Genomic DNA, 22,534 nt, shown 5'->3' on the forward strand with positions numbered 1-22,534 from the left:
TTCGGTAACCAATCAGAGAACGGATACATCCCAACCTCATTTCAATAAAAAAGATAGCGAGATAAACAGGAACCCCTTGGAATAAGGCAAAAATCATGAGGATCACATATGTACATTTTAATAGAGATCTGTTTCCATTGCATAGGCGACAAACACATTGTTAGTGGCGTCAGAGAAGGCATGTCATGTATGTGAACATAAAAGTACCTAATTCAAGAATCTAATGTTCAAGCGCTTCAATTCCTTATTCCTAAGATATTTACCTGCAGTGCTATTTCATTCTTGGTCAGGTGATCAGGATATTTACAGCAACACGAACATTTTATGTACATATTTCAAATGTCAAACATTATGCAAAGTGCAACGAATCAGTTTTTTTTTATAAAGGTATTTTTTAGCACCACATTATCAAATTAATATTTTCCATCTGTGCCCCTGAGGAAATTAAAGTTAGAGGAAAGAGCTAAAATATAGTCTATACATAGATTAAATTACAGTTATTACAAACTGAGACCTATTTATAAAACGTTTATTAAAGTAATCTGTACTTCAACTGAACTTTGGAGTGTCAACAGAGCCCCCTGCTGGTCACATGTAAAACTCCAGTTAAAACAGTTACTCCTCAGGAGAAATGTTATCAATACATTCCCAGTTATGCCCGACATAAAAACAGTTTGGTGTGCCATTCAAGTTAAAGCAGGCGATATCATATTTTACAAACATATTATTTACATATCGTGTAAATCCATAGTGTCCATTCTCAGATACAGTCACACAGTGAATATCCCCTAATGGAGGCATTATATCGTTTAGTCTGTTCAGCAGATGTACTATTGCCCTGGCCCTCCGTGTCTCGGCTAACCAAGAACCCCCAACGACGATGTCTCCTTTTCAACATGACCTCTCCCGGTAGGCCCACCCTCTTTGACCAAATTCATTTCTGCTGTCACTTTGTGGCAAAAGAGGAAGTGAGACTCCTAAAATGTCATTTCCACAGTTTCACAAACAACGGTCAATGATGCCTTTGCACAGCAAAAGCCGGACTCTGCATCATCATATTTCTCTGTGGTTCTTTGGTATGTGTTTGTGTTGACCATCATAGGCCGGCTCTCCCGTGTCTCGACTCCCCCCCCCCCCCCCCCCCCCCTTCCATCTTGTGGCACCGCGCTGCCGTTTCATGCCACCATCATGTGATCTTCACTACAGCATCGGTCAGTGTCTTTAATTGAGAGAATTGTCATGTTCGCTGAACGTTGCCTTTTTCGAACCATCCAGTCATCAATCCAGCACTCGGCAATTTTTAGGGAAGAGCCCCACTAAAAGTGACTATGGGCAGGCAGAGGAGGGAGCAGAAGGTGGGGTTGAGAGGCTGGATCTGGGCCGAGCTCGGGGCTTTCCTCAGTCTCCAGTCGGCGCAGCCGTCAGGCTTGTAGCAGACTGATATGTCGCATCTATACGGGGCAGAGGGAAACCACAACACTCGAGAGGGTTATGACTTGTGCGCAAACGGTGTAAGTATTGCGTGTGTTTCTATACAAAGTGAGAAAAATTGTGTCTGGCTGCAGTCGAAGCAGCTGAGGAGAGAAATTGCAGAGAGAATACGCCAAGAAGTAATAAGCCTTTCTCATCTGTCTTTGAGAAAAGAATTGATTTCTCACTAAAGAAAATGGTTTAAGCAAAAGGACGTTAAAAAGGTCAGAGGAGCTACGCTGTCACCGCGTTACAGAAGTGAAAGATGAAATAGTTGTGGTGTGTACGTCAACATCAACGCCTCTGTGTTTGTGTGACGACAAGGTTTAAACCATCGGCTTTAGGACAGTTCTCATTGTGTGTGTGTGTGTGTCCGGACCTGGTGACACTCTGCAGTATTTTTTTCTCATCTTGGTCCAGACATACAGCAAAGGTCGTGTTTCCAGCACCGCTAACCTGCACCTTGTCCACCTTCACCTCCGTCACGCTCAGCTGCTACAAAAGGAGAGAGAAAGCAGAAAGAAAAGAGAATAAACACGTTTGCGTGTGCTAGAACATGCTGAAGTTTTTGGGAATATTCCTTCTCGACTGTGCCATATGTATTTGCACATTGACATTGAAACTTATCAGAGTTGTTTTACTTGTTGTTCCACAGAACCGCGTCGACAGACCTTTGTCGCGTTGATCTCACCTGGTTGTAGCTTTTCTTGCTTTTGCAGTTCTGTCTCTTCAGGACCTCCGTCATCGTGAGCTGCAGGCACTCCATCTTCGAGTCTGACGGAGATCGCTTTGATTAGATGGGGAGCACTCTTACACAACTGTTAGTAATTGCTCTATCAAAATGCCCATTTGTACACAAAGGCTCATATGACAGTAATTATTGTGTGATGTAGAATCTTAACGTAGCTAATGTGCAGCCTCAAAAAAAGTTATTTCAGGCCTCTAAACCAAAAACCCAGTGACTTTTAGACAATTCGAGCACAGTTCAACAAGTAGCTTCAGTGCCGGTAGCGTACCTAGCGCTTCAGGATTCTTGCAGGCTTTGGTTAAGCTCACTGAAGTGCAGACTTTGGTCTCCCTCTTCCACTGGCTTCTCCCACTGATCACCGCCTGAGGGGGAGAACGAACACGACTATCAGCCCGCTGCCTTTGGAATTTGGGAACAACATCGCAGACTGAGGCGTTAGTGCATCTGATGAAGATGACGAGTAACGTCAAACAAACAGGGACGTGTCGAATGCTTCACACCGCAGCACAGCGCTGAGAAGGGGGAAAACATGCCGGAGACAGTTCGCCACGCGCTTTTGATGCATCATTTCTTCTGTGTGGAGAAGTGACCCGAACCGAAACCACATGTAAGGACGTTTTTAACACATCGACAATTTGTTCTCTTTTTTCGGAATATTGTTCCTGTAAGGTGCAATTTCAAGACATTGCATGACATTGATTTTTTTTTTTTTTAAATCACAAGCTTACCTTGTTGTACACCACCTCCAACATTAAAGGCACTGCTTCTCGGTCACCGTCGATTCCAAAGCGCTTACTGGCAGCACCTACATACACACGGGCGTTAGTGATCCATGAGAGCAGAGTGTCAATCATACCGGTCAAAGACATTATTGCTGCGGCCCTGCTGCTATGACTGCAAACACAGAGACTTGTGGCCGAGTGGAGTTATGTGAATGACAATGAAATGATTTTGTTTTAAACATTTCAAATATTTGGCCTGACACAGAATGTGCAACTAATCAGCAGCAATGAGGCATGAAGCGCTTTCCCCGAATTTTTACTTCGATAAAAGGAAATTTCCTGTGGCCGATGGGCTACAAGTGAAACTAGAAAAGTAGAAGTGCACCGAGTCATAATATTGAAATAACTCATGTCTCGCTACCCTAAATGTACTTCAGGTTAAACCTCATAAAAACACACGATGCACTCAGTGCATTGCTGCCACGGTCGCTGGCAGGTCTGACCTGTGACCACACTCACCCATGGCCTTCACGGCGCGTGTTCCCGCGGCGTGACCCAACTCCAGGGAGTGGACGAACACCTCCGTCCTCCTCTCACCACCGGCCAGCGTCAGCTGCAACACCAAGCGGTTCCACAGTCAAGCACCGAACACGGGTTATCGGTGTGCGTTTGCTTATTGCCGTGTCCGTTTCGGGGGACGCGCGCGTGTCTGACCTCCGCCTGGTAGAGCTGGATCAGAGCCGGCCGGGCGGCGTAGCGGCAGTAGTACAGGACCAGGTCGGCCAGGATGGGCAGACGCTGCCCGTCGGAACCATCGTGCGACTCCGACTCCGTCTTCGACGTTTGCTGCGGAGCATTGCAAAACAATCCATTCACACTCGCATCCGCAACAGCAGGATCAATTGCGCCGCGTCGCGCTACTCGTCGGCATGGTAACCGTTCTCTGGGATACGTATGCAAACTACACTTTGCTGGATCAACAGCGAGGTCGTTGTGTTTTAGGCAGTGTAAAAGTTCGAGGCGGGCCGTACCTGGCAGACGACGTTGGCAGGCAAGTTGAGCAGGCTAAGGGTGTTTCTCTCGTACCACGGGTCCAACATACCGAGGAGATGGGCTATGTCGTCTGTGCTGTCCCCTGCGCCCCTGAGCTGAGGATCCTGCCAAGCAACAACGGGGCCGTTACAAGTCGGGTCTGTGACAGCGTAGTAAACACTATGTGATTAACTCGATTCAAGGTGTAGCGTCCCAGCGCTCCGCTCCTCACAGTGGACGGGGCCGCTCCTTTTTGGAACGCAGTTTCCCTCTTCACGGGCACGAAGTAGAACTGGAGCTTGAAGGCCCTGCTGAGACGCGGGCACGCGCTCTCCTTGCTGCGCAGGCTGTCGTAGGCTCGGGCCACCTTCCCGGCCACGCGATCGGCGCCGAACACCACCACCCTCAGGGTGGCGCTCTGAGAGTCCTCGTCGCTGCTGAGAATGGGCCTCCTCCGGAAGCAGACGTGTTTGAGAGTCTGACTTGGAGGAGGCTGGAGGAAGGGCTTGGGAGGGTCTAACTTCACCTGCTGCGGAAGGGAGTTGGAGCGCTTCTCTCGCACCACCGAGAGGTTGTTTTTGGAATCGTTTCCCAAGCTCTTGGTCCGGGACAGCGAGCGAGGGGGCTTGGGCTTGACGAAGAGTCGGTAGAGGTGCTGGCTGAAGCGGGCCGAGGCCTTGTTGGTGGACTTCGGCGAGCACTTCTCAGCCAGCGGCGAGGAGCTGATGTAGTCGTCGGAGTCGTCACAGTAGTCGCTGTCGCCGAACGAGGCGGCAGAGTAGAGGGACGGAGCGTAGGACTCGGAGGCCACGGAGTAGGTGGACAACATGGAGTCTTTGGAGGCAGTGGACAGGGAGGACATGGTGGAGTAGGTGGAGGCACGGTTGTTGTCCGTGTAGCCATTAGGGATGATAGACATTGAAGGCAATTTCACTCCATGATCTTCGTATTTGTTTTCATCGTCGTCCTCCTCTTCTTCGACATCGACCCCAGTCTCGTCTTCCTCTTCCTCCTCCTCCTCCTCCTCCTCCTCCTCCTCCTCCTCCATGTCCACAGCTTGCTCATTCATGACCGGTTCCTCAGGCTCGTGTTCAAGAAGAGTGTTCAGAACATCTGCAGGGATTGAAAAAGTCAACAAATGAACTAACAAATAATACAATGAAAAATAGAAATATAGTTGTACAATAACTTGTCAAAGATATTATGATATATATGTATGAATCATGGGGAATCCTCTACCAAAGTTATCCGTTTCCCAGTGAAACATGTAGCACTTGGCTGTGGGCAAAGGTAGAGTTTGTAGAATTCCTGAAAAGGGACAACAACATCAAGTCTCTCGGAGCAACAACCGCCCGGAACTGAAATATTACATGTGTTCACATCACGTCTGCCCACTTACCATCAGACTTCCTTCCATTGGATGCAGGTATCCTCATCCTCTCCCTCAGCTGCTCAAGTCCCTGGATCACGTGACCGCGGCCCTTCAGAGGGTCACTCATGGCAGCGGCCGCCTCCAACACGTCGCTTACCGCCGAGAAGATCGACCCCAGATCAGTCACAGTTCTTCCCTGCAAAGAGTTGTCATGAGATGGTAAGTTAAAAGGTACATGAGTCACAGCTGCATTGCTGTCCCAACTAGATCTTCAAATATTTGCACACCTCAAAACGCACAGATGTAACTTTTATCGTGTTGTAGTTTAATGCAAAGCCCTCTCTTGCATGTTCTTGAAATACTAAAAACCACTGGTTTAAAATGTAGTTTTAACTCATACCTCTATGAATCATTGCTCACCCGCTTTACACAAAAGGACATTTTGGACAGAAAGTCAAATTCAACCTACAATAGACTTTGGTTCTGAGCACGTACTTGCAGGGCTCTGTGGATGCTGTCTAGCGGGTATCTGGTGCCCAGTGTGGACTGGAAGGCGTGTTTGATCAGTTTGATGAAGGTCTCCGTCTGCGAGTGCCGGATCCGACTGAGCTGCTCAGCCACCGAGAGGAAGTCGGCGGGCACCTCGCACGGGTTCATCAGCAGCGCCGTCCTGCAGGCGGCACAGGGATCATGTGACTGGTAGTGCCGGTGCATGGCGTGCCGTGGAGGTGGTGTTGGGGTGAGTGGAGGGTGATGAAAAAGGGACTTTTCTGGTCAGGATGTGCTAACCACTGTTTGATTCAGTTCTGTTTTGTGTAGATCAAATATATGGTATGGTGTCAGATCAGTTTTAGCTACTGGGAACTCCTGACGCAAGAAGCAGAGAGGAAATAGATCCTCAGGATATGGCCACATATCAATGAGAAGTCCAAATATCACCAATTGTTGAGCATGAGAAATTAAAGAGCATTCATTCTACCCCAGATCCTATATAATGAATACAGGAGCACATTTAGTATACTCTACACAAAGTACAGTTTGTTCTATTGTGTGAACTAACATGGTCTTGGAGTTGCAGCCGGGGGTGTTAAGGAACTGCTCTTCTCTCACAAGTCTCTGAAAGGAAATCCCTGTAAGGAAATATGAAGAATAATCGTATTCATTTTCTGTTCTATTGACAGGGAGGCAGTGTCCTGATGGAACAGCTGCAGGCAGAAGGAAGTAACAGCAATATTTATTAAAGCATTGCACTTCACTACACGTCAAACCTGGGAGTATAAAGAAATAGATGGCATTAATATGGGGTTTGGTGAGCATTATTGAAGCATATAAAGCATAGTTTAAATGCATTATATTACATCATATAACTTGCATTTCTCTAAATGCAACATATGTATTAACCCTAGAATAACGCAATGTATTGTGTTTTAATTTAATTCAAGCAGCAACAGTAACTCACATATTAATTTACTTTCTGCTTTTTATCAGAAAACTAACATATTTAAATTGGTAAATGTATTTCCCTTTCACTGGCAAGTATTTTAAAAAGAACACAAGTACAATATTCTGTAATATCTCCTACTTCTTTCAGTGTGTCTTGGTCATGAAGTCATAAAATAGGTAAAAAAAAACCTCATGCCGTCACAAATCTGTGATGGCGTCATATTCTTTAAAGTATCACTTAACATTGTAGTTCCAAAATGTAAGATATAGGCACAAATAATGAACCACATTCAACAATTCACTGACTGCATACGGTGCCTTTGACCCTTGTAAGTTTCAGCAAAGTTGTTCAAATGGTTTGAAAGTGGTTTGTTTAGTTCAATTCTGAAGCTTCATTTTCTTTCAGATAGTTCCCAGCTGAACTTAGAGCCTCATTGTTGTCACACATGGTTTTGCTGGCAGTGTTTCTGGCATAAACAGCTGCGTTTTACATTGGTGCCACAAACGAAATGCATTTCTTTGACTCGCCACTAGAGGGAGAACTTTGACCAGGGTTGAAAGACATCAGAAAGGCTAGAAACACACGCACACACACACACAGTGGCAAAAAAAAAACAACCTAGATGTAGATCTATATTTACCTGGCGCCTTCATCTCCAGCTGTAGTGTGGAGAGGAGGTGTCTACACACACTGCAGTACGGCTCGGGCCATGTGAGGAAGCAGCGAAACACCTCAACAGCTTCCTCCAGCAGCTCTGCGTCTGGAGGACAGTACGGTGTCTGCAACGGGGCCCAGATCAGTTATTCCTCAAAGCAACTAATAATGGAATAACTTATTATTAATATCATTAAATTAATCAAATTAAATCTTAAATGGATTAGATTTATAATAGAACATGTGAGTACATCCAAGGGAGATACCGTGCTAAAAACGAATTAGGTGATTCTTTTGCTACTTTGTCTTTTTGCATTTGTAGACTCCTACAAACTCCAATCATCCAAAAACCCATCATTGCCACACATCGACATCAGTAGTTCTACACAGCTGAAAGTGATCTCTGCGATTCTCGGGTTCCTACCAAAAATAATGTATCTATATTTATGAAAAGTTGCGCTTCCGTGTTTTTCAATTGGGCTTTTGACACGGTAACATCTGAAAAACTGCATTTTGGTTTGAATTGAACCACCAACAGAAGTGTTCAAGAGGGCACTTCGACGTGTACAACGCTGATTGGTGAGCTGAGCTCGTACCTGAAGCAGCGTGGAGGTGAACATTATAGCGAGAGGAGCCACCAGCTCATACTGACACTGCTCCTGAACCTGAACCCAACCCCATGGAGACGGAAAGAGAGCATCGATCAGGCCAATCATTCAGGAGTGACAACACTTGTCTTGCGGCAGTGACGACATTTCTCCATTTCCTCCTTGACCTTTGACCTCTCACCTCTTTGGTCTTCCTGATGATCTGTTGCAAGAGGATGAGCGAGTTGTCCGGGTCCCTCTTCACCAGCTCCTCCAGGCTCCAGCGGTTCATTGACTGACCCGCCGAGCACATCAGCACTGGAAGAAGCACACGGGGGACGTTACACGTGTAGACCAACCACAACATTTTCGTCGTACTCTAAACCAGTGATTCTCAACTGGTGGGTCGCGACCACTAATGGGAAAATAGAAATTTGGAAAAAAATAAATAAATCATCCTGTGATTTTATTTTGAAGGGACTTATTTAATGCAGCGGAGTGTCGTTTTTTTTTGCCGGCTCCAAACCATTCTCATATGGGGGAGACATTGGGTTTTTAGGATAATTAAACAGCCTAAATATGAAATTCAGCTTATGAACTTGATTTTGAATAAATTTGAGACGTTGAGAATGTTCCTCGATTTGGGTCGCGGCTTGTCATTAAAAGGGGGGATGGTGGGTCCCGGAGCCAGACCAGTTGAGAACCACTGGTCTAAACTCTCAAGTTCGGGCTTTTTAACAAGTTTCAAGAAGGCCGCTCCCAGTGAGAGCAGGAAATCCCAAAAGCTGTCTGTGTTTCAGCAGACACACTACTGATGCTGGGTCCCTTTTTGTTGACTCGGGCCTATCTGCATCTGGCCAGCCGTGTGAATATAGATAACTTTCTATTTTTTGGTGGCTGAATGTGGTTGGTGATCTGTATCTTCTGAAAGCAGAAGATACAGATCAGATCAGAGATACGTAAGTAAAGCCTGTCTTCTTTGTTCATGCGAGCGAAAACATGCACGCTGTCAGGATAGTTTAGTTTGCATTTAATTGAGTCTGAATGACTTTGTGACTGTATTAGATTTTAAATGAAGTAAATGTTTGAACTAACAATTTGAGTCCTTCTGTCATTTATTCAATGTTGAACAAACCATGCAGACATGTGTTTCTTGTTGCATAGTTAGCAACATCTAAATTTGTGAGATATTTTGAGAGCACAGACCGTAGTGGTGAAATTCTTAAATCAAAGGGAATAGGTGACGTACAGGAGGGGTACCCAAAGTCTGGCCCGGGGACCAATCATGGCCGCGGTCGAGTTTCATACGGCCCTTTTGCTCTTCTAATGTATTATTTCTGTGACATAAAACTTGCAATTCCTCTTTTTACAGACAGCACACAGCATTACTTATAATTAAAATGATCACGAGGTAAAGATATTAATCAACTTTGTGGAAGTTTAAGGTGTTCCATATAGTTTGTTCAATGTTATCTGACTCTCCAGATATGAAATTTACATAATTATGTAATGCAACCTGAAAACTGCAGAGTTAAAATGAAACGAATCATAGCATTTAAGAATGAGAGTCTAATCTAATGCCTACTCATGCACAGCACCTTGATTATAAAGTGGGCTTCAGAAATCTTGCGTTGGTGACGAGACACTAAGTCTAGTGTCAGGGGTGTTTTCGTTTTACACCTCTTCTTCTGTGTATTAGGGGGGGTTTGTTTTGGCAAGAGACATTTCACGTTGCAAGAAAAGGTATCTTCCCCATATGACTTTGATAATACTTTTTGGGGACTGAAAAGGAAAATGAAGAGGAGTTAAGTAAAATCTACAAAAACAACAAAAACAGGGGATATGCAGACCCACTCATCATAACCGACACACAGGGAGCTTTCGGTTGGAAGCATAAAAAGTGTGAGATGGAAACAACAGCACTTCGCTGGGAGCAGATCATCTCAAACCACACCAACGCACTCCGGCTGGTTCAAGAACAAGCTTCTTGCTCCTCGCGAGCGCCTTGTTTTCCCTTTTTTTTCGCAACGTCTTCGACTGCCGATCTCAGGAAGTAACACATCAGCACCGGTTCGAGGTACGCACAAATGTTTTCTAAGAAACGTGTCGGTTGTACTTCTCTGCACACGGGAGTCCTATCTGACGTCTCTAAACGTGTTTGTGCAATTTACACCGAGGGCCCCGCAGGCTGCGAGCGCTGGATACGGAGCTGCGAGTTTCAATATTTGAGTAAACAATGTAATCAAACACCCCCGTCAACATAGAAGTCCTCAGAACAGGGGATGGAGTTATGGGGATTGGTAATTGTGCGTGACCCTGAATCTGCATCACGTTAACTAGTGCCAATCGTTAACATGCACCACAGCAACTACTGCCCCATGATGCCTCACTTACACACTGCGGTCTGGGCCAACCACTTCCTCCCAGCTGTCTATTCGCAGACCGCCCTCCAGCACCCAAAAACACAACCCCCTGCGATGACCTAAAAGCAGCCAGGGCCCGCCCCCGCCCCCGCCCCCCCACCCCGTAGGCCCAGAAGGAGAGAACAAGCATTTCACAATTAAAATGTGTGTATGTATTCCTAGAAACAGAGTGTCACCGGGTTGACTCAACAAAAGATCAATGAGCCACCGGGTAAGACCGCCGAACTGACCCTTCGCTAAAGCCCCTCCCCCCCCCTCTGCCAGGCTTCTGGAGCAGCCCACACTGAAATAAATGCAGTCATAAAGATGAACAATATGTGTTGGAAGGATATATCCATATGTCAAACAGACGAGATTTAGAACCAACTACGATAAAGCTTTTTCACGTGCACGGGTGGAACCATCAACATTAGCAAAAGCTCAGTTCAATTACGTGTCAGAATGAGCTATCCAAAGAGCCGGCGCGCACAATATGAGCGCCCCCCCCCCCCAGGAGTGAAATACAGCTATCAACAATGTAAATAAATACAACTGTACTTCTCCATCTCTGACATGACAAAATGTCTGCTGTTAAAAAAAGGCTGATTGTAATCCTTAAAACGAACAGTGTAACGCATTTAAGGGAATCAACGGACAGATTTAAACATTGCATTAATAAGTGTGTTTCCTTTCGTTAATCATCACCTGAAAATGAGAAGTTGTGGCATTAGAAAGAGTGGTTTATATTTATATTCTGAGCTGCTCGTTTGCATGGAACAAATGCCTTCAAAGTTTTATTTGCTTGCAATCTGCAACCTTACCACTAGGTGCTGCCATCCCTACACGCTTGCAGCTTCAACAACAAGTTCTCATTTTTAAGTGGAAGGTTATAACTGAAAATGAACATTGTTCTTTTTTTTTAGCTGTAGTCCTCGACTCGAGCGCAGCGTCCGGCGTTCTCACCGTTCCAGTGCTGTGCTGCTGTGGGGCTTTGTCTCAGCCCGTCCAGACAGCGGTCCAGAGCGTGCTGGATCCTGTCCTCCGTGCATGAGGTGTGCTGCATCTTCACCGCTCAGGTTCTGTGGAGGGACAGGGCACAGGTCCCATATTAGGGAGCGGAATATCAATGGATTGCCTTCGTGCATTCGGTGGAAATTCGATGGAATTTGGGCACAATGTCCACATCTTCCTCTCTATTCATGGACGGTCTGTGTTATCAGGTCAGTTTTGCATTAAGGCAGATTACCGGGTAAGTATGTAAAATAGTCTAAGAAGACACACAAACTATAACACACTGTGTCCTGCACTGTTGTTGTAGTAGCTGAAATGTCACATCACACACACACACAGCAGGACGCCTGTTCTGCCTCAAATCAAAGGTTTTATGAAAAGTCTTGAGTCACATTAGTTGCCATGGTCAATGTTGTATTCAAATATTAAATAATACAACAACAAACAGCCCCAAAGCTCACAAAGGAAGAGTGATTGTCAGTTTTAGAAACAGAAGACCTACCGAAACTGTGGTAGTATAAGAAAAAAACAGACAGATATGTTTAGGCACAAACACACACACACACACACACATTTAACCGTATAGCTTTAATCGACAGTTAAGAGAGAACAAACAGTCCCCACTGATTTCAGTTTTTAAATCACTGCTGATGAGAGAGAGATGGTGAAAAACAGTTATTTATTATAAAAACACCAGTGTGTGGCACTTTGTGTGGCAAGTTGTTTCAGTTCTGTTATCTCATCAGACGTTCAAGGCATAACGAAACGGCAGGGACGTCCCATCTGTGACCTCAAAAGGTCCGAGTGACAGATTCATCTATCATTCGATAAACAGCCGGCGACATGGATGCCTCACGACAAAGTCCGAATTAAGTGAGTCTGCGACTCCGGTAGAACGAAACCGAGTCGACTCAAGTTCAACTGAAATGTTTAAATTCAAAAAACATTACAGTGAAACACTAAACTGACCACTTCTCCATTGGCTGCTACATCGTTGAAAAGGTTTTGGAATTCCCCCCTGGAAAAAGTACAGCTTCACTTGCGGGGGAACAAGCGTGCACGGCTCTTTCTCCATTTATTTTGGACTTTATTGACGACTGAAGCTAATGTGGAAGTGCTATAAATGTCTTTCCAGTAGCCGCTTGCATCGATCTAATAAGCTACCATGAGAACAGTATCCTACTTCTCACTTGATTTATTCAACAAACATTGCAAACATACGTTTTGGGTTTAGAGTTCAGTTTATCCGCGTTCTTTTGGAGACGTACAGCATTTCTATTGCTTCTAAACTTGATAAAATGGTGTTAGATTTCTTATTTTAGAGGGAATGGAAGACGCTGCATGCTCCTCCCTTGTGTCTCTGCTATATATGTTTTTTTTAAAGTCTTACTTCATTTTGGACTTTCTCAAAATAAATTCTCAAAAATGTAATCATGTTGATCTGGTTGATAGGAGCCAAATGTGTACAGAGACAGAAATGAGCAATGACATCAGGAACCTGATCACCTCTTCTAAAACGTTCCCCTATCGACCGACAAAATTCCCCGATTCACATCAAAGTCACAAATAAACGAAGGCTGTCAGATGAATGGTGTTAATAAATGACTTGCTCTTGCTCATCCACCTACTGCAATAAATAACTCTCACACAATGCGCCCTTTAAAAGGAGGTATGGTTGAACTTAAATAAAATAAATAATAATAAATGAATTCACATTGGAATTGCGATATATTATGAGGTAATTAATAATTAAATGGAAAATTAATCATTATTTATCATATAGACACATATATATTTCTTTTCTTCCGACCACCCAAAGTGCTTTGACGCTACATGTGATCGTTCACACGTCTATACACTGACGGGGGGGGGGGGCTACCACGCAAGTTGTCCCCTGCCCATCAGATCAATTATTTATACTAACCCACGCAACAACAAGTGGGAACAAGTAGGGATTGAGTGCTGTGGCCCAAAGACGATGGATCAGTGGAACCCACCATCAAACCGCCGATCCACTGATTTTATAACTATTCTCATTTATATTGAAAAAAACAAAAAAGGTGAAATAACTCACCTGGTTGATAACTGATGCAGTCAGTTTAGCAAATTAGGGTTAGTACTAACTAATACTGCGGCAATATCTTATTTTATATCTCATTTTCATACATTTCCTGAGCGGAAAGTCATGTTTTTTTACTAATGGGGTCAAATGAGGTGAGAACAAACTAATTTAAAATGACACACAATTCGGCATTCGTTTGACACCCCCGGAAAAAACGTTCCGTTGATAACTTACATCGAGACAATTTCCCGAATAACATGAGAAGATTTTGGAAATGTTACGTCAAAATACGCAAACGAGCCATTATGAAATGCAAATGGGATTCGGGAGGAAATCTAAAAATGCAAATAGACAATGTTTATTGAAATCAACACATGTGTAATTTAACTGGAGCCAGTTTGTCTGTGGTGTCTCACCTTCAAGTGATTATTCAGGGACTTATTGAACAGTTACACGAACCATTGGTCATATATTCACACACACACACACTGCAAAAATCCGACCTACAGGCTTTATCATTAACGTCGGCGGAGGGTGCTGGGCAGGATTTCAGGAGGGAAGAGGAATCAGGCTCATTTATCCACCACTGTGGCCATTCAACAACAATCCCCCCCCCCCACCCATCCCTCCACGCTCCCCAGGGGAGGTATTGTGTCTGAGGGTTGTCCCGCGTGGAGCTGAGTGGAGGTACAGAGCTCGCGCTGACAGCTCCGGTCATTGTCAGGCTCGCACAGAGCTGGATGAGAGCCCAGATCTCCAGAGCGGAAGGAACTAATAAGTCAGAGCCGTGACGACTCCTGCATCGGGGCACGGGGTTCACAGGAGGCCGAGCTCTTGTGATGTGGCACCCGTGCAGTGAAAGTGTTGATCTGAAGTTAATTAAAACTAGTAATCCTGCTGACGCATTATGTGTTAACGTTGCCATCATTTCGCAGCGGAATGGTGGAAGGATTTCATTCTCAAAAGTCTTTAAGGATGTGAAGATCATTTGAAAGGCATCTATTGATTCAATTGTCTAGTTCATTTTTCCGCATCAATGAAAACGTTGAGGAAGGTTGACGAAAAACAGGAAAAAACAACATAGCTGGACATAAAATACGATGTAGAGAAATGTAATTAGGATGCATTCAGTCCATCGACCATCTACTCGAATTTGGAATTTTTTTACAGAATACGTCAAATCTGCCCCTCGAGCGTCACCATTGTTGTGTGCGCAGTTGTCAGCCGTGTTGCAAATGCATGAGTCTGCGTTGTTTCATAAGAGGATGTGTATGCGGCACACGAGTCAACAAGGTCACTTCCACTTTTTTATGGGTCGCGACTTGCACCCGTCAGCCAATAACAAGCAGTGCTCGTATAGAGGAAGAACCACTGGATTCACCCAGGATCAACCGCTCCCTGCTGAGGCCCAGCAATCCTTCCCCCGCTCCTCCTCAGCCCCACCTACCTCACACAAGCATCACCTGCGGGGGGGTAGTGTGTTTCTACCTGCGTCCTCGTTTCTCCTCAGAGGCCGCTCCCCATCACCCACGGCTTCCTCACAGGAAGACGGCTTCCCTGCTCCGCTGAGGAAGCAGGTGCCTCCCTATTGTTACGGTGTGATCGGACCCTCCGATGCACTCCCACAGACCCCCGCGGGGTAGTGCTTAAAACGCGTCCCACTGTAGACGTGGCTGTCATTATTTATTTATTTGTGTTTTTTTTTTTTTTTTTGGGACGATTGATGAGAGTCTTGATATTCACATCCACAGTCTTCCTCCTGCTGACCCACAAAGGCGTTACACCCCCCCCCCCCCCGGTCTCTCCGGTGACCTCGTGGATGTGAACCGACCTCTCACGGTTTTTAGGAAACAACAGCGGCCCGGCTCAAAAGCTCTCCTGTAACTAAGTGTTTCCCCTTCGGCGCAAATGGCCACCCCGCCGGTGGGAACTCACGCGTCCGAGTGGACCCGTGAGCGGAAACATGTGTGTCAGCCAATCACATCACACAATTTTTAAGCCCATTTGCTTTGTCTGCAGGAAGCTTCTCATGTTATATGCTATACGCTGTGACTGTGAGATGATTCTTTGTCTCACATAAGCAGTATTGCGTACATGAGTACATCTAACAATAGCATAAAGAGGATGGTTTTCTGTTTTTTTGGTTGGGGTGGGGGGGGCTACTTCACCTTATGAGGACAGCGAGGGAATGGGACAAAGAGAGAGAGCGACAGACCTCGAGGACGTAATTGTGTCCTGGGTGTAAGTTCCATGAGCTTCAGCTGCGAAAAAAGGCAATCCAAGATGATGCTGTGTGGCTTATAGATCCGAAGGCCACTCCGTGTGGTCTTTGCTTCCTCCATAAATCCTAATGAGGACACCATGAAACAGCTGTTAATGCAAATGTTAGGTGCCGTAATATCACGTAAAAGCTCGTAACTCCAACCAACAGGTGGAGGAGTGCTTCCTCGTCCCGAATTCTCACAGCTTCAACAAGTGATGAGGAAGCAAGTTTCATGACTCCCAGTGGAAATCCCAAATCCGTTGACATTTGTTTACGTGTGATATGGTTTGAGAGAAATGTAATTGGACAAAGGCGATACACACTTTCTCTTTTAACAGCTGAGTTGAGCACACACACACACACACACACACAGACGCACGGTGGTGCTGACCTCAAAGTACCAGTTGTGAATGAGAACGTGGAGATTTTGCCGATAGCACAGCCATGAAGAGACAAACAGGAAGCATCGTTGTGAATAACACATACAGCGCTGCGCTGGGAGACTGCGATAGATATGAAACAAAAAGAAAAACAACACACACACCGACGTCTGGGGTACAAACAGATCGACTTTGAAAAAAAAAAAAGAGCACGCATTGAGCGATGTTATTTCGAGCCGGGCACGTTACCTGCTACAGCAGTTGCTATTTCCAAACAGGAAAAGAAGATTGAATTGGTGGTGCAATTTTCACAACTTCTAAGAAGAACAGAGGATGCGGCATATTTAACTGTTCACAGTTGTTTATTTGGTCAAAAAGGACGGTAATAGTAGAGCAGTAGACCCCCCACCAAGAGAGGAAGGCTGTGCATTGAAACAGTATTGATGTCATGGCGGTGGAGGTGATGTTCACCATCTGTCATACACACCTGAAAGTTTGAGGCGTGGACTTGAGTCAGAGTCACAAAGTCAAATCCTGGCAAGCCACATAGGCGGAAATCTGATGCATGTGAACTGAAATTTAACTTAAACTCTGTAAACCGAAAGGACCCCAATCTCAGATCAACATAAGGGATTCATGAGATGTTGTGTTGAGCTCAGGCCGTGCTGTCAATCGGAAAGCGACTCATGCCTCGCATCTGGTAACATCTGGACACAGATGTCTCCCGTCCACAGACTACTGCGGCTCATGTAATAGACTTTTAAAGTGAGATAACGAGCAGCCGCCCGACACGTGCTTCTGCGTGTGTACTTCCTCAGCGTTTATTAAAAGCATGAATCATTTAGAGCATGTGAAAAAAAAGCAGAAGTTCACTAGAGTGGTATCACGGAGGGAGGGAGGGGGGGGGGGTCTCTCAACACGACCACAGGCCCCTGCATTCTCATCAGTGCTGCCCATCCGACAGAGCACAAGACCTTTTGAGGCTTTCGCAAAGCGGAGGAATTAACTCTGGATATTAGAAAACACATCAAGTGTCTGCGTGAAATTAAAGTTGACTGGAAAAAAACAAACAGCAAAAAGGAATAAAGTCACCAAGATGACAATTTACCATCGTATGAGATGGACGGGTGAAGTGTGAACAGTTTGAAATCCTCCCATCCTCAGATGCTCGTGCAGGCCCTTCAAAATAAAACCTCCCGCCTCCCGTTGGCTTACCTGCAGCTTGGCGTCCAGGTCCTCCGCGTGTGGGTCCGAGTCGTCCCGAGGCGAAGCGTCTCCGGCTCAGTGCCACAGCCATTCATTCACCGCACACGTGAGTTTAAAAGCCACATCCTGGGCGAAGCAAGAGCTCTGGTTGTAGATCTCTCCGGCGCTCAGAGGCACACACACACACAGACACACGCACACACTCCGCCTCACAAACAGGAAGTGGATGAAAGAGGTGCATGTGAGCACAATGAGGAAGGTTGCTGCTGTGTATAGGTGGGAAGTGCAACGGTGTGTGTTTCGTCATGTGTGTGTGTGTGTGTGTGTGTGTGTGTGTGTGAGTGAGAGAGAGGTTTCATGTGGATCATGAGGGGATGTGTGCCCCTAAAAGGAAGTCATCCGTTTGTCGTGTTGGTTGTCATGCTATTTTCACACTTGTGAGTGACTAAAGTGTCTGTGTTTGGGACTTTGGGCTTAGTTGTCTTGACACAATGAGCAAAACAAGGAGCTTTAGCTTTTTCAGGATTTTAAAAAAGGCATCGACATTTACGAACCAAGGGTGCAAATCAAAAAAACAGGTTAAATGATTGTATTTCGCTTAAATCAAACAATTGTGTTGTGACACTTTATTATTCTCTCTCTCTCTTTCTGTGTGCGTGTCAGGGAAACTCATACCTTCCTCCTCCTGCTTTGCCTGTCATTTACATGTCATGTATTACTGCGACTATGAATTCCCCTTCACTTGCAGTGCGGGAAATGTGGTGACAAGCCACACTGAACTGTGACACTAAACAGGAACGGTTTGGTTCAAGTTGTGTTCCATTTGTCAAAGCTTATTCGGAATACAGCATAATGATACTTTAGTTTACAGCATTAGATATTTATTTTTCAGGACAAGTATAGATATTTTTTTTGTCAAATTTAGGACTGGGTTAAAAAATAAATGATTAATTTGTCCGGTTGTACTAGTATTAATAATCCAAAACTGAATCCAAAAACTGGTTTCCCTGCAATAGCGGCTTGTTGTGGCTTGAATAGCCACGAGGATCATGGGGACACATGACCTTAAATATTGTGCTGCTTTCAATAACAAACTGCAGGCGCTGAGGGCAAATGAGGGGTGAGATAACCGAGAAACGGCTGAATGACAGCAGACTCAACCGAGCAAGACAAAAATACGGCCTCTGAGTGAAGATAGGGGGGTAAAGAAAGAACCCGAACCAAGAAATAAAGCAAAAATACAGCCTCCGAGAGACAGACAGGCCTTTGTTTTCATTCAGTTCATTTCTTGGCCACAGACTTTATTTTTTGTCAGTTACGATGTCACCTTTGTTAACCAATACGTGTTTTCAAAAAGTCTGCTGATACCTGCAACAGAGCCATTGGGCAGCATTTGGGTTTTACTTAAATGTGTTTTTAAAAAACCCTCGGGGAAAAAAAACTGCTGATTGCCCAGAGGTTGTTTGTTTGTTTATTAAAATGTCACTTCTCCATTCTTTAATTTCCTTATGGAAGCGTTCACTGAGCTGACAGGATCCTTTTCTAGATTGTTTTTTTCAAAAAGGGAAGTCGATTTACCACATTTGGTTGAATGGTTATTGTGTTTTGTATCATGGCAACGGCTGTGTGTGGTTTAGCTGTAAAGATTATTAACACTCACTGGTTGCTTCACATTTCAAAACAACAAGATGACCAGCAGCCGTAGAACATCACAGGGTTTTGATGTTATTTCCAGCGGTGTGTCAGAGTCGGCGTCTGACATGACAGAAGATTAGATGGGGTATTGCTGTGCCATATGCAAAGCAATCGGCTCATGACCTGAAGAAAACCTGATCTTGTGTCGATGAGTAAAAAAAAGTAATTGTGCGAAGCGGTAAACAACTTTTTTTTCTCCCATGCTTTATTATTTACAATATATTTAGAATTATTAGCCGACTCGCCAACTTTGTAATCTTATTTCAAGTGTATAACAAGTTACTAAATTATAATCCACATCCTCGTCTCTTGGAGAGGGTCTTCCCACTCATCAAAGTGATGAGGCTATGAGGCTATGAGATACTTTTACTGTCAGAATCGCGGTGTTCTACCTCCACCGCCTGGGAGAAGTAGAAGTCACTGCTCTATGGCAGGCAGTCGAGCAGAGGTGGTGCTTCTTTCTATGGCCGCCAGGTGGCGCTGTGGTCACTAGTGCCAGCATTCAACAGGTTGAACGACGCTGGGCAAGCTTCAGCTAAAAAAGGTGTGATGTATTGATGGGTTTGATAAAAAATATATATATATATATATATATTTTAATTTACCATGTATTATTGTGCCATCATTATATTTCATAACGACAATTTAGTTCCATACTGCACATCCCCAAAAATGTCACAACACGATTCAGGTGATGCACAGATGAAGGTGGGGTACGCGCTTAAATCAACGCCGTCATTGTTTTGTTGTTTCACATTTCTCTCTGCCTCTGCGCGCGTGTCCGATCCCCTGACCGCTGATGTCGTTGTCACCCCCCCCCCCCCCCCCGGTGTCACCCCCTCTAGATGAGCGGACCAAAAAGCTGTGCCAAGCAAGATCCTACCCGAGAAAGAGAGAGAGGGGTGGGGGGGGGGGGGGCAGAGAGAGAGAGAGAAGGGGAGTGAGGGGGTAGAAAGAACAGGAGGAGGAGAGGGACTTGCTATAAGGACACCAGCCACCCTTAAATCCAGCCGCTCCTCTGCTTTTGCGCACGAGATTTATTTTTTTATTTTTTCGAAGGAACGATACAAGAAAACGGGACAAGCTGTGATTGGAGCTGGTTTGCGGAAAACTATTGCCTCAAATTGTCTTCTTCTTTAAATAATTCTCAGGTAAAGTAAGCTTTACGTGGAATTTTCGCAACAAACAAATGTGAAGTAGATGCTACTTTTATATCCAGTATTGCAGTGTGTGGGTGATTATGTAGAATCCTTGCCGCATCGCCAAACTTAACTCTCTCTCCGTCTCTGTCCTCTCGCTGCACCCCCTCCTCCTCCTCGTGTGTGTGTGTCCCCCCCTCCTCCCCACGCCATCCAGCCGGCAGAGCCACTTGGGGACCGCGGGATCTACCACGATGAGGCCCGTGGACATTGCGCTGACTGTGCTGCTCGCCGCGTCCCTCTCGTGCCGGAGCGCGCTCGGCGGCTACGGGGTGAGCCTGTTCGCGGCGCAGACCTCCCCCCCGGACCCTTGCTACGACGAGCACGGCAACCCGCGGCGCTGCATCCCGGACTTCGTCAACTCCGCCTTCGGCAAGGACGTGAAGGTGTCCAGCGCCTGCGGCAAGGCGCCCGGCCGCTACTGCGTGGTGACGGCGGCGGAGAAAGGAGACGAGAGGACGAGGAACTGTCACACGTGCGACGCCTCGGACCCCAAGAAGCACCACCCGCCGGCGTACCTGACGGACCTCAACAACCCGCACAACCTCACCTGCTGGCAGTCGGAGAACTTCGTCCAGTACCCGCAGAACGTCACGCTGACCCTGTCGCTCGGCAAGAAGTTCGAGGTGACCTACGTGAGCCTGCAGTTCTGCTCGCCGCGACCCGAGTCCATGGTCATCTACAAGTCCATGGACTACGGCAAAACCTGGGTGCCCTTTCAGTTCTACTCGACGCAGTGCAGGAAGATGTACAACAAGCCGAACAGGGCCGCGATCACCAAGCAGAACGAGCAGGAGGCGGTGTGCACGGACTCGCACACGGACATGTACCCGCTGACCGGCGGCCTCATCGCCTTCAGCACGCTGGACGGCAGGCCGTCGGCGCACGACTTCGACAACTCCCCGGTGCTGCAGGACTGGGTGACGGCCACCGACATCAAGGTGATCTTCAGCCGGCTGCACACGTTCGGCGACGAGAACGAGGACGACTCGGAGCTGGCGCGGGACTCGTACTTCTACGCCGTGTCGGACCTGCAGGTCGGCGGGCGGTGCAAATGCAACGGCCACGCGTCCCGGTGCGTGAAGGACCGGGACGGGGGTCTGGTGTGCGAGTGCAAGCACAACACCGGCGGGCCGGAGTGCGACAGGTGCAAGCCGTTCCACTACGACAGGCCGTGGCAGAGAGCCACGGCCCGCGAGGCCAACGAGTGTGTCGGTGAGTCCGAACCCGCGCGGGAACTCGCGATTACGCGCGACATGCTTTGGGTTGTATTTATGGTGCCTGGGGGGTTATTACGATGGAGCCTACAATGGCAATAGTTCACAAAGAAGGGGGGGGGGGGATAGATTTATTGGAGTTAGGTCCATTTTAGGCATGCACAATTATACGTTTGATGATCTTTTATTTGGTTATTAAAATAATTGTAAAGCTTAACAATACATTCAAACCAGCATTTAAAACAAAACCATATCTAATATAGGGATAAATTACGCGCAACGAAATTTGAAAGTCCATTTAAATTATAACAGGGCACAATGGAGAGATTTTAACCGCTCAAACGGGAACGCGGCTCCTCGTCGTCATTTCTCACATTGTTGGGATGAAGCGAAGCATTTTAATTCATCTCAAAGATCCTTTAAAAAACTCCCCGCAGTGGTAAATGAACACAGCTTTTTCATTTAAATGTATTTTCTAATTCACATTTTTTCCTCTTGAAAATTATTCAGAAATGCTGCATCCATCGTGTGTTCTGTTCAAATTACAAATGACAAAGTAAGATTTTATTTGAAGATATTAAAATCGAATCACCTAATTGTATGAGTACATTTTTTAAATTGTTAAAAAAAAAGAACTATGTTGTTATTTGGATATCTTCATAATTGAACATTTATATTATGCAGTTAAAAAAAAAACTGATAAAATATAATACAGTATTTTGCAACCTTAAAAGAAAGCAGGTGTAAAAACAACAAACAGCAACAAAAGAAGCAAATCCCTGATCTTATCTGCTCTTTGTGTCTGACAGGTTTTGTCAGCTGCTGACTGATGGTTACAGTAGTTTTATTAGAACCGGGCACAGACACGTGTAGGAACCTGTAGTAACTTGTAGATACCGCAGAATACTAACCAGGTTTGTGTTAATTCAGGTTTTTGGGCACTGGACACAGAGAAGATCGTTTGATGAAATTACTGAATCATGATGCTGCTGTTTTTGCAGAGTTTGATTTCGTTCTAATTATTGGACAGAAACCTGACAGTACTTAAACGTTGGTCCGGCTCCGCTGAT

At 45.7% G+C, this 22,534-nt stretch overlaps 2 protein-coding genes and 1 long non-coding RNA gene across 3 annotated transcripts in view; 2 read left to right on the plus strand and 1 right to left on the minus strand.

Annotated features, from left to right (window-relative positions):
- Window positions 1-1,143: 1,143 nt before the first annotated feature.
- On the minus strand, window positions 1,144-18,244 carry pik3r5 (phosphoinositide-3-kinase, regulatory subunit 5). Its single transcript, XM_062564668.1, has 18 exons — window positions 17,363-18,244; window positions 11,395-11,510; window positions 8,232-8,347; window positions 8,039-8,107; window positions 7,429-7,567; window positions 6,405-6,474; window positions 5,840-6,014; window positions 5,372-5,540; window positions 5,212-5,280; window positions 4,205-5,085; window positions 3,972-4,097; window positions 3,655-3,786; window positions 3,460-3,553; window positions 2,947-3,023; window positions 2,487-2,580; window positions 2,162-2,244; window positions 1,850-1,965; window positions 1,144-1,451 (listed from the first exon to the last, which is right to left on the minus strand). The coding sequence occupies exons 2-18, from the start codon at window positions 11,492-11,494 to the stop codon at window positions 1,301-1,303; spliced, it is 2,661 nt and encodes an 886-aa protein (XP_062420652.1). The 5' UTR covers window positions 11,495-11,510; window positions 17,363-18,244; the 3' UTR covers window positions 1,144-1,300.
- On the plus strand, window positions 4,657-7,434 carry LOC119218571 (uncharacterized). The gene is made up of 4 exons (XR_005120402.2): window positions 4,657-4,786; window positions 5,399-5,563; window positions 5,912-6,083; window positions 6,526-7,434. It is a non-coding gene; the product is annotated as an uncharacterized LOC119218571 (long non-coding RNA).
- Window positions 18,245-19,975: 1,731 nt separating the features above from the next.
- The window catches only part of ntn1a (netrin 1a), a 42,047-nt gene continuing 39,488 nt past the window's right edge, over window positions 19,976-22,534 (plus strand). Inside the window, exons 1-2 of the mRNA XM_037471102.2 lie at window positions 19,976-20,199; window positions 20,405-21,462. Coding sequence (XP_037326999.1) covers window positions 20,442-21,462 — 1,021 coding nt within the window. The 5' untranslated portion in view covers window positions 19,976-20,199; window positions 20,405-20,441. The remainder of the gene's footprint in view (window positions 20,200-20,404; window positions 21,463-22,534) is intronic.

The sequence above is a fragment of the Pungitius pungitius genome, chromosome 9 (assembly GCF_949316345.1).
Source record: "Pungitius pungitius chromosome 9, fPunPun2.1, whole genome shotgun sequence".
NCBI classification, from domain to species: domain Eukaryota; kingdom Metazoa; phylum Chordata; class Actinopteri; order Perciformes; family Gasterosteidae; genus Pungitius; species Pungitius pungitius.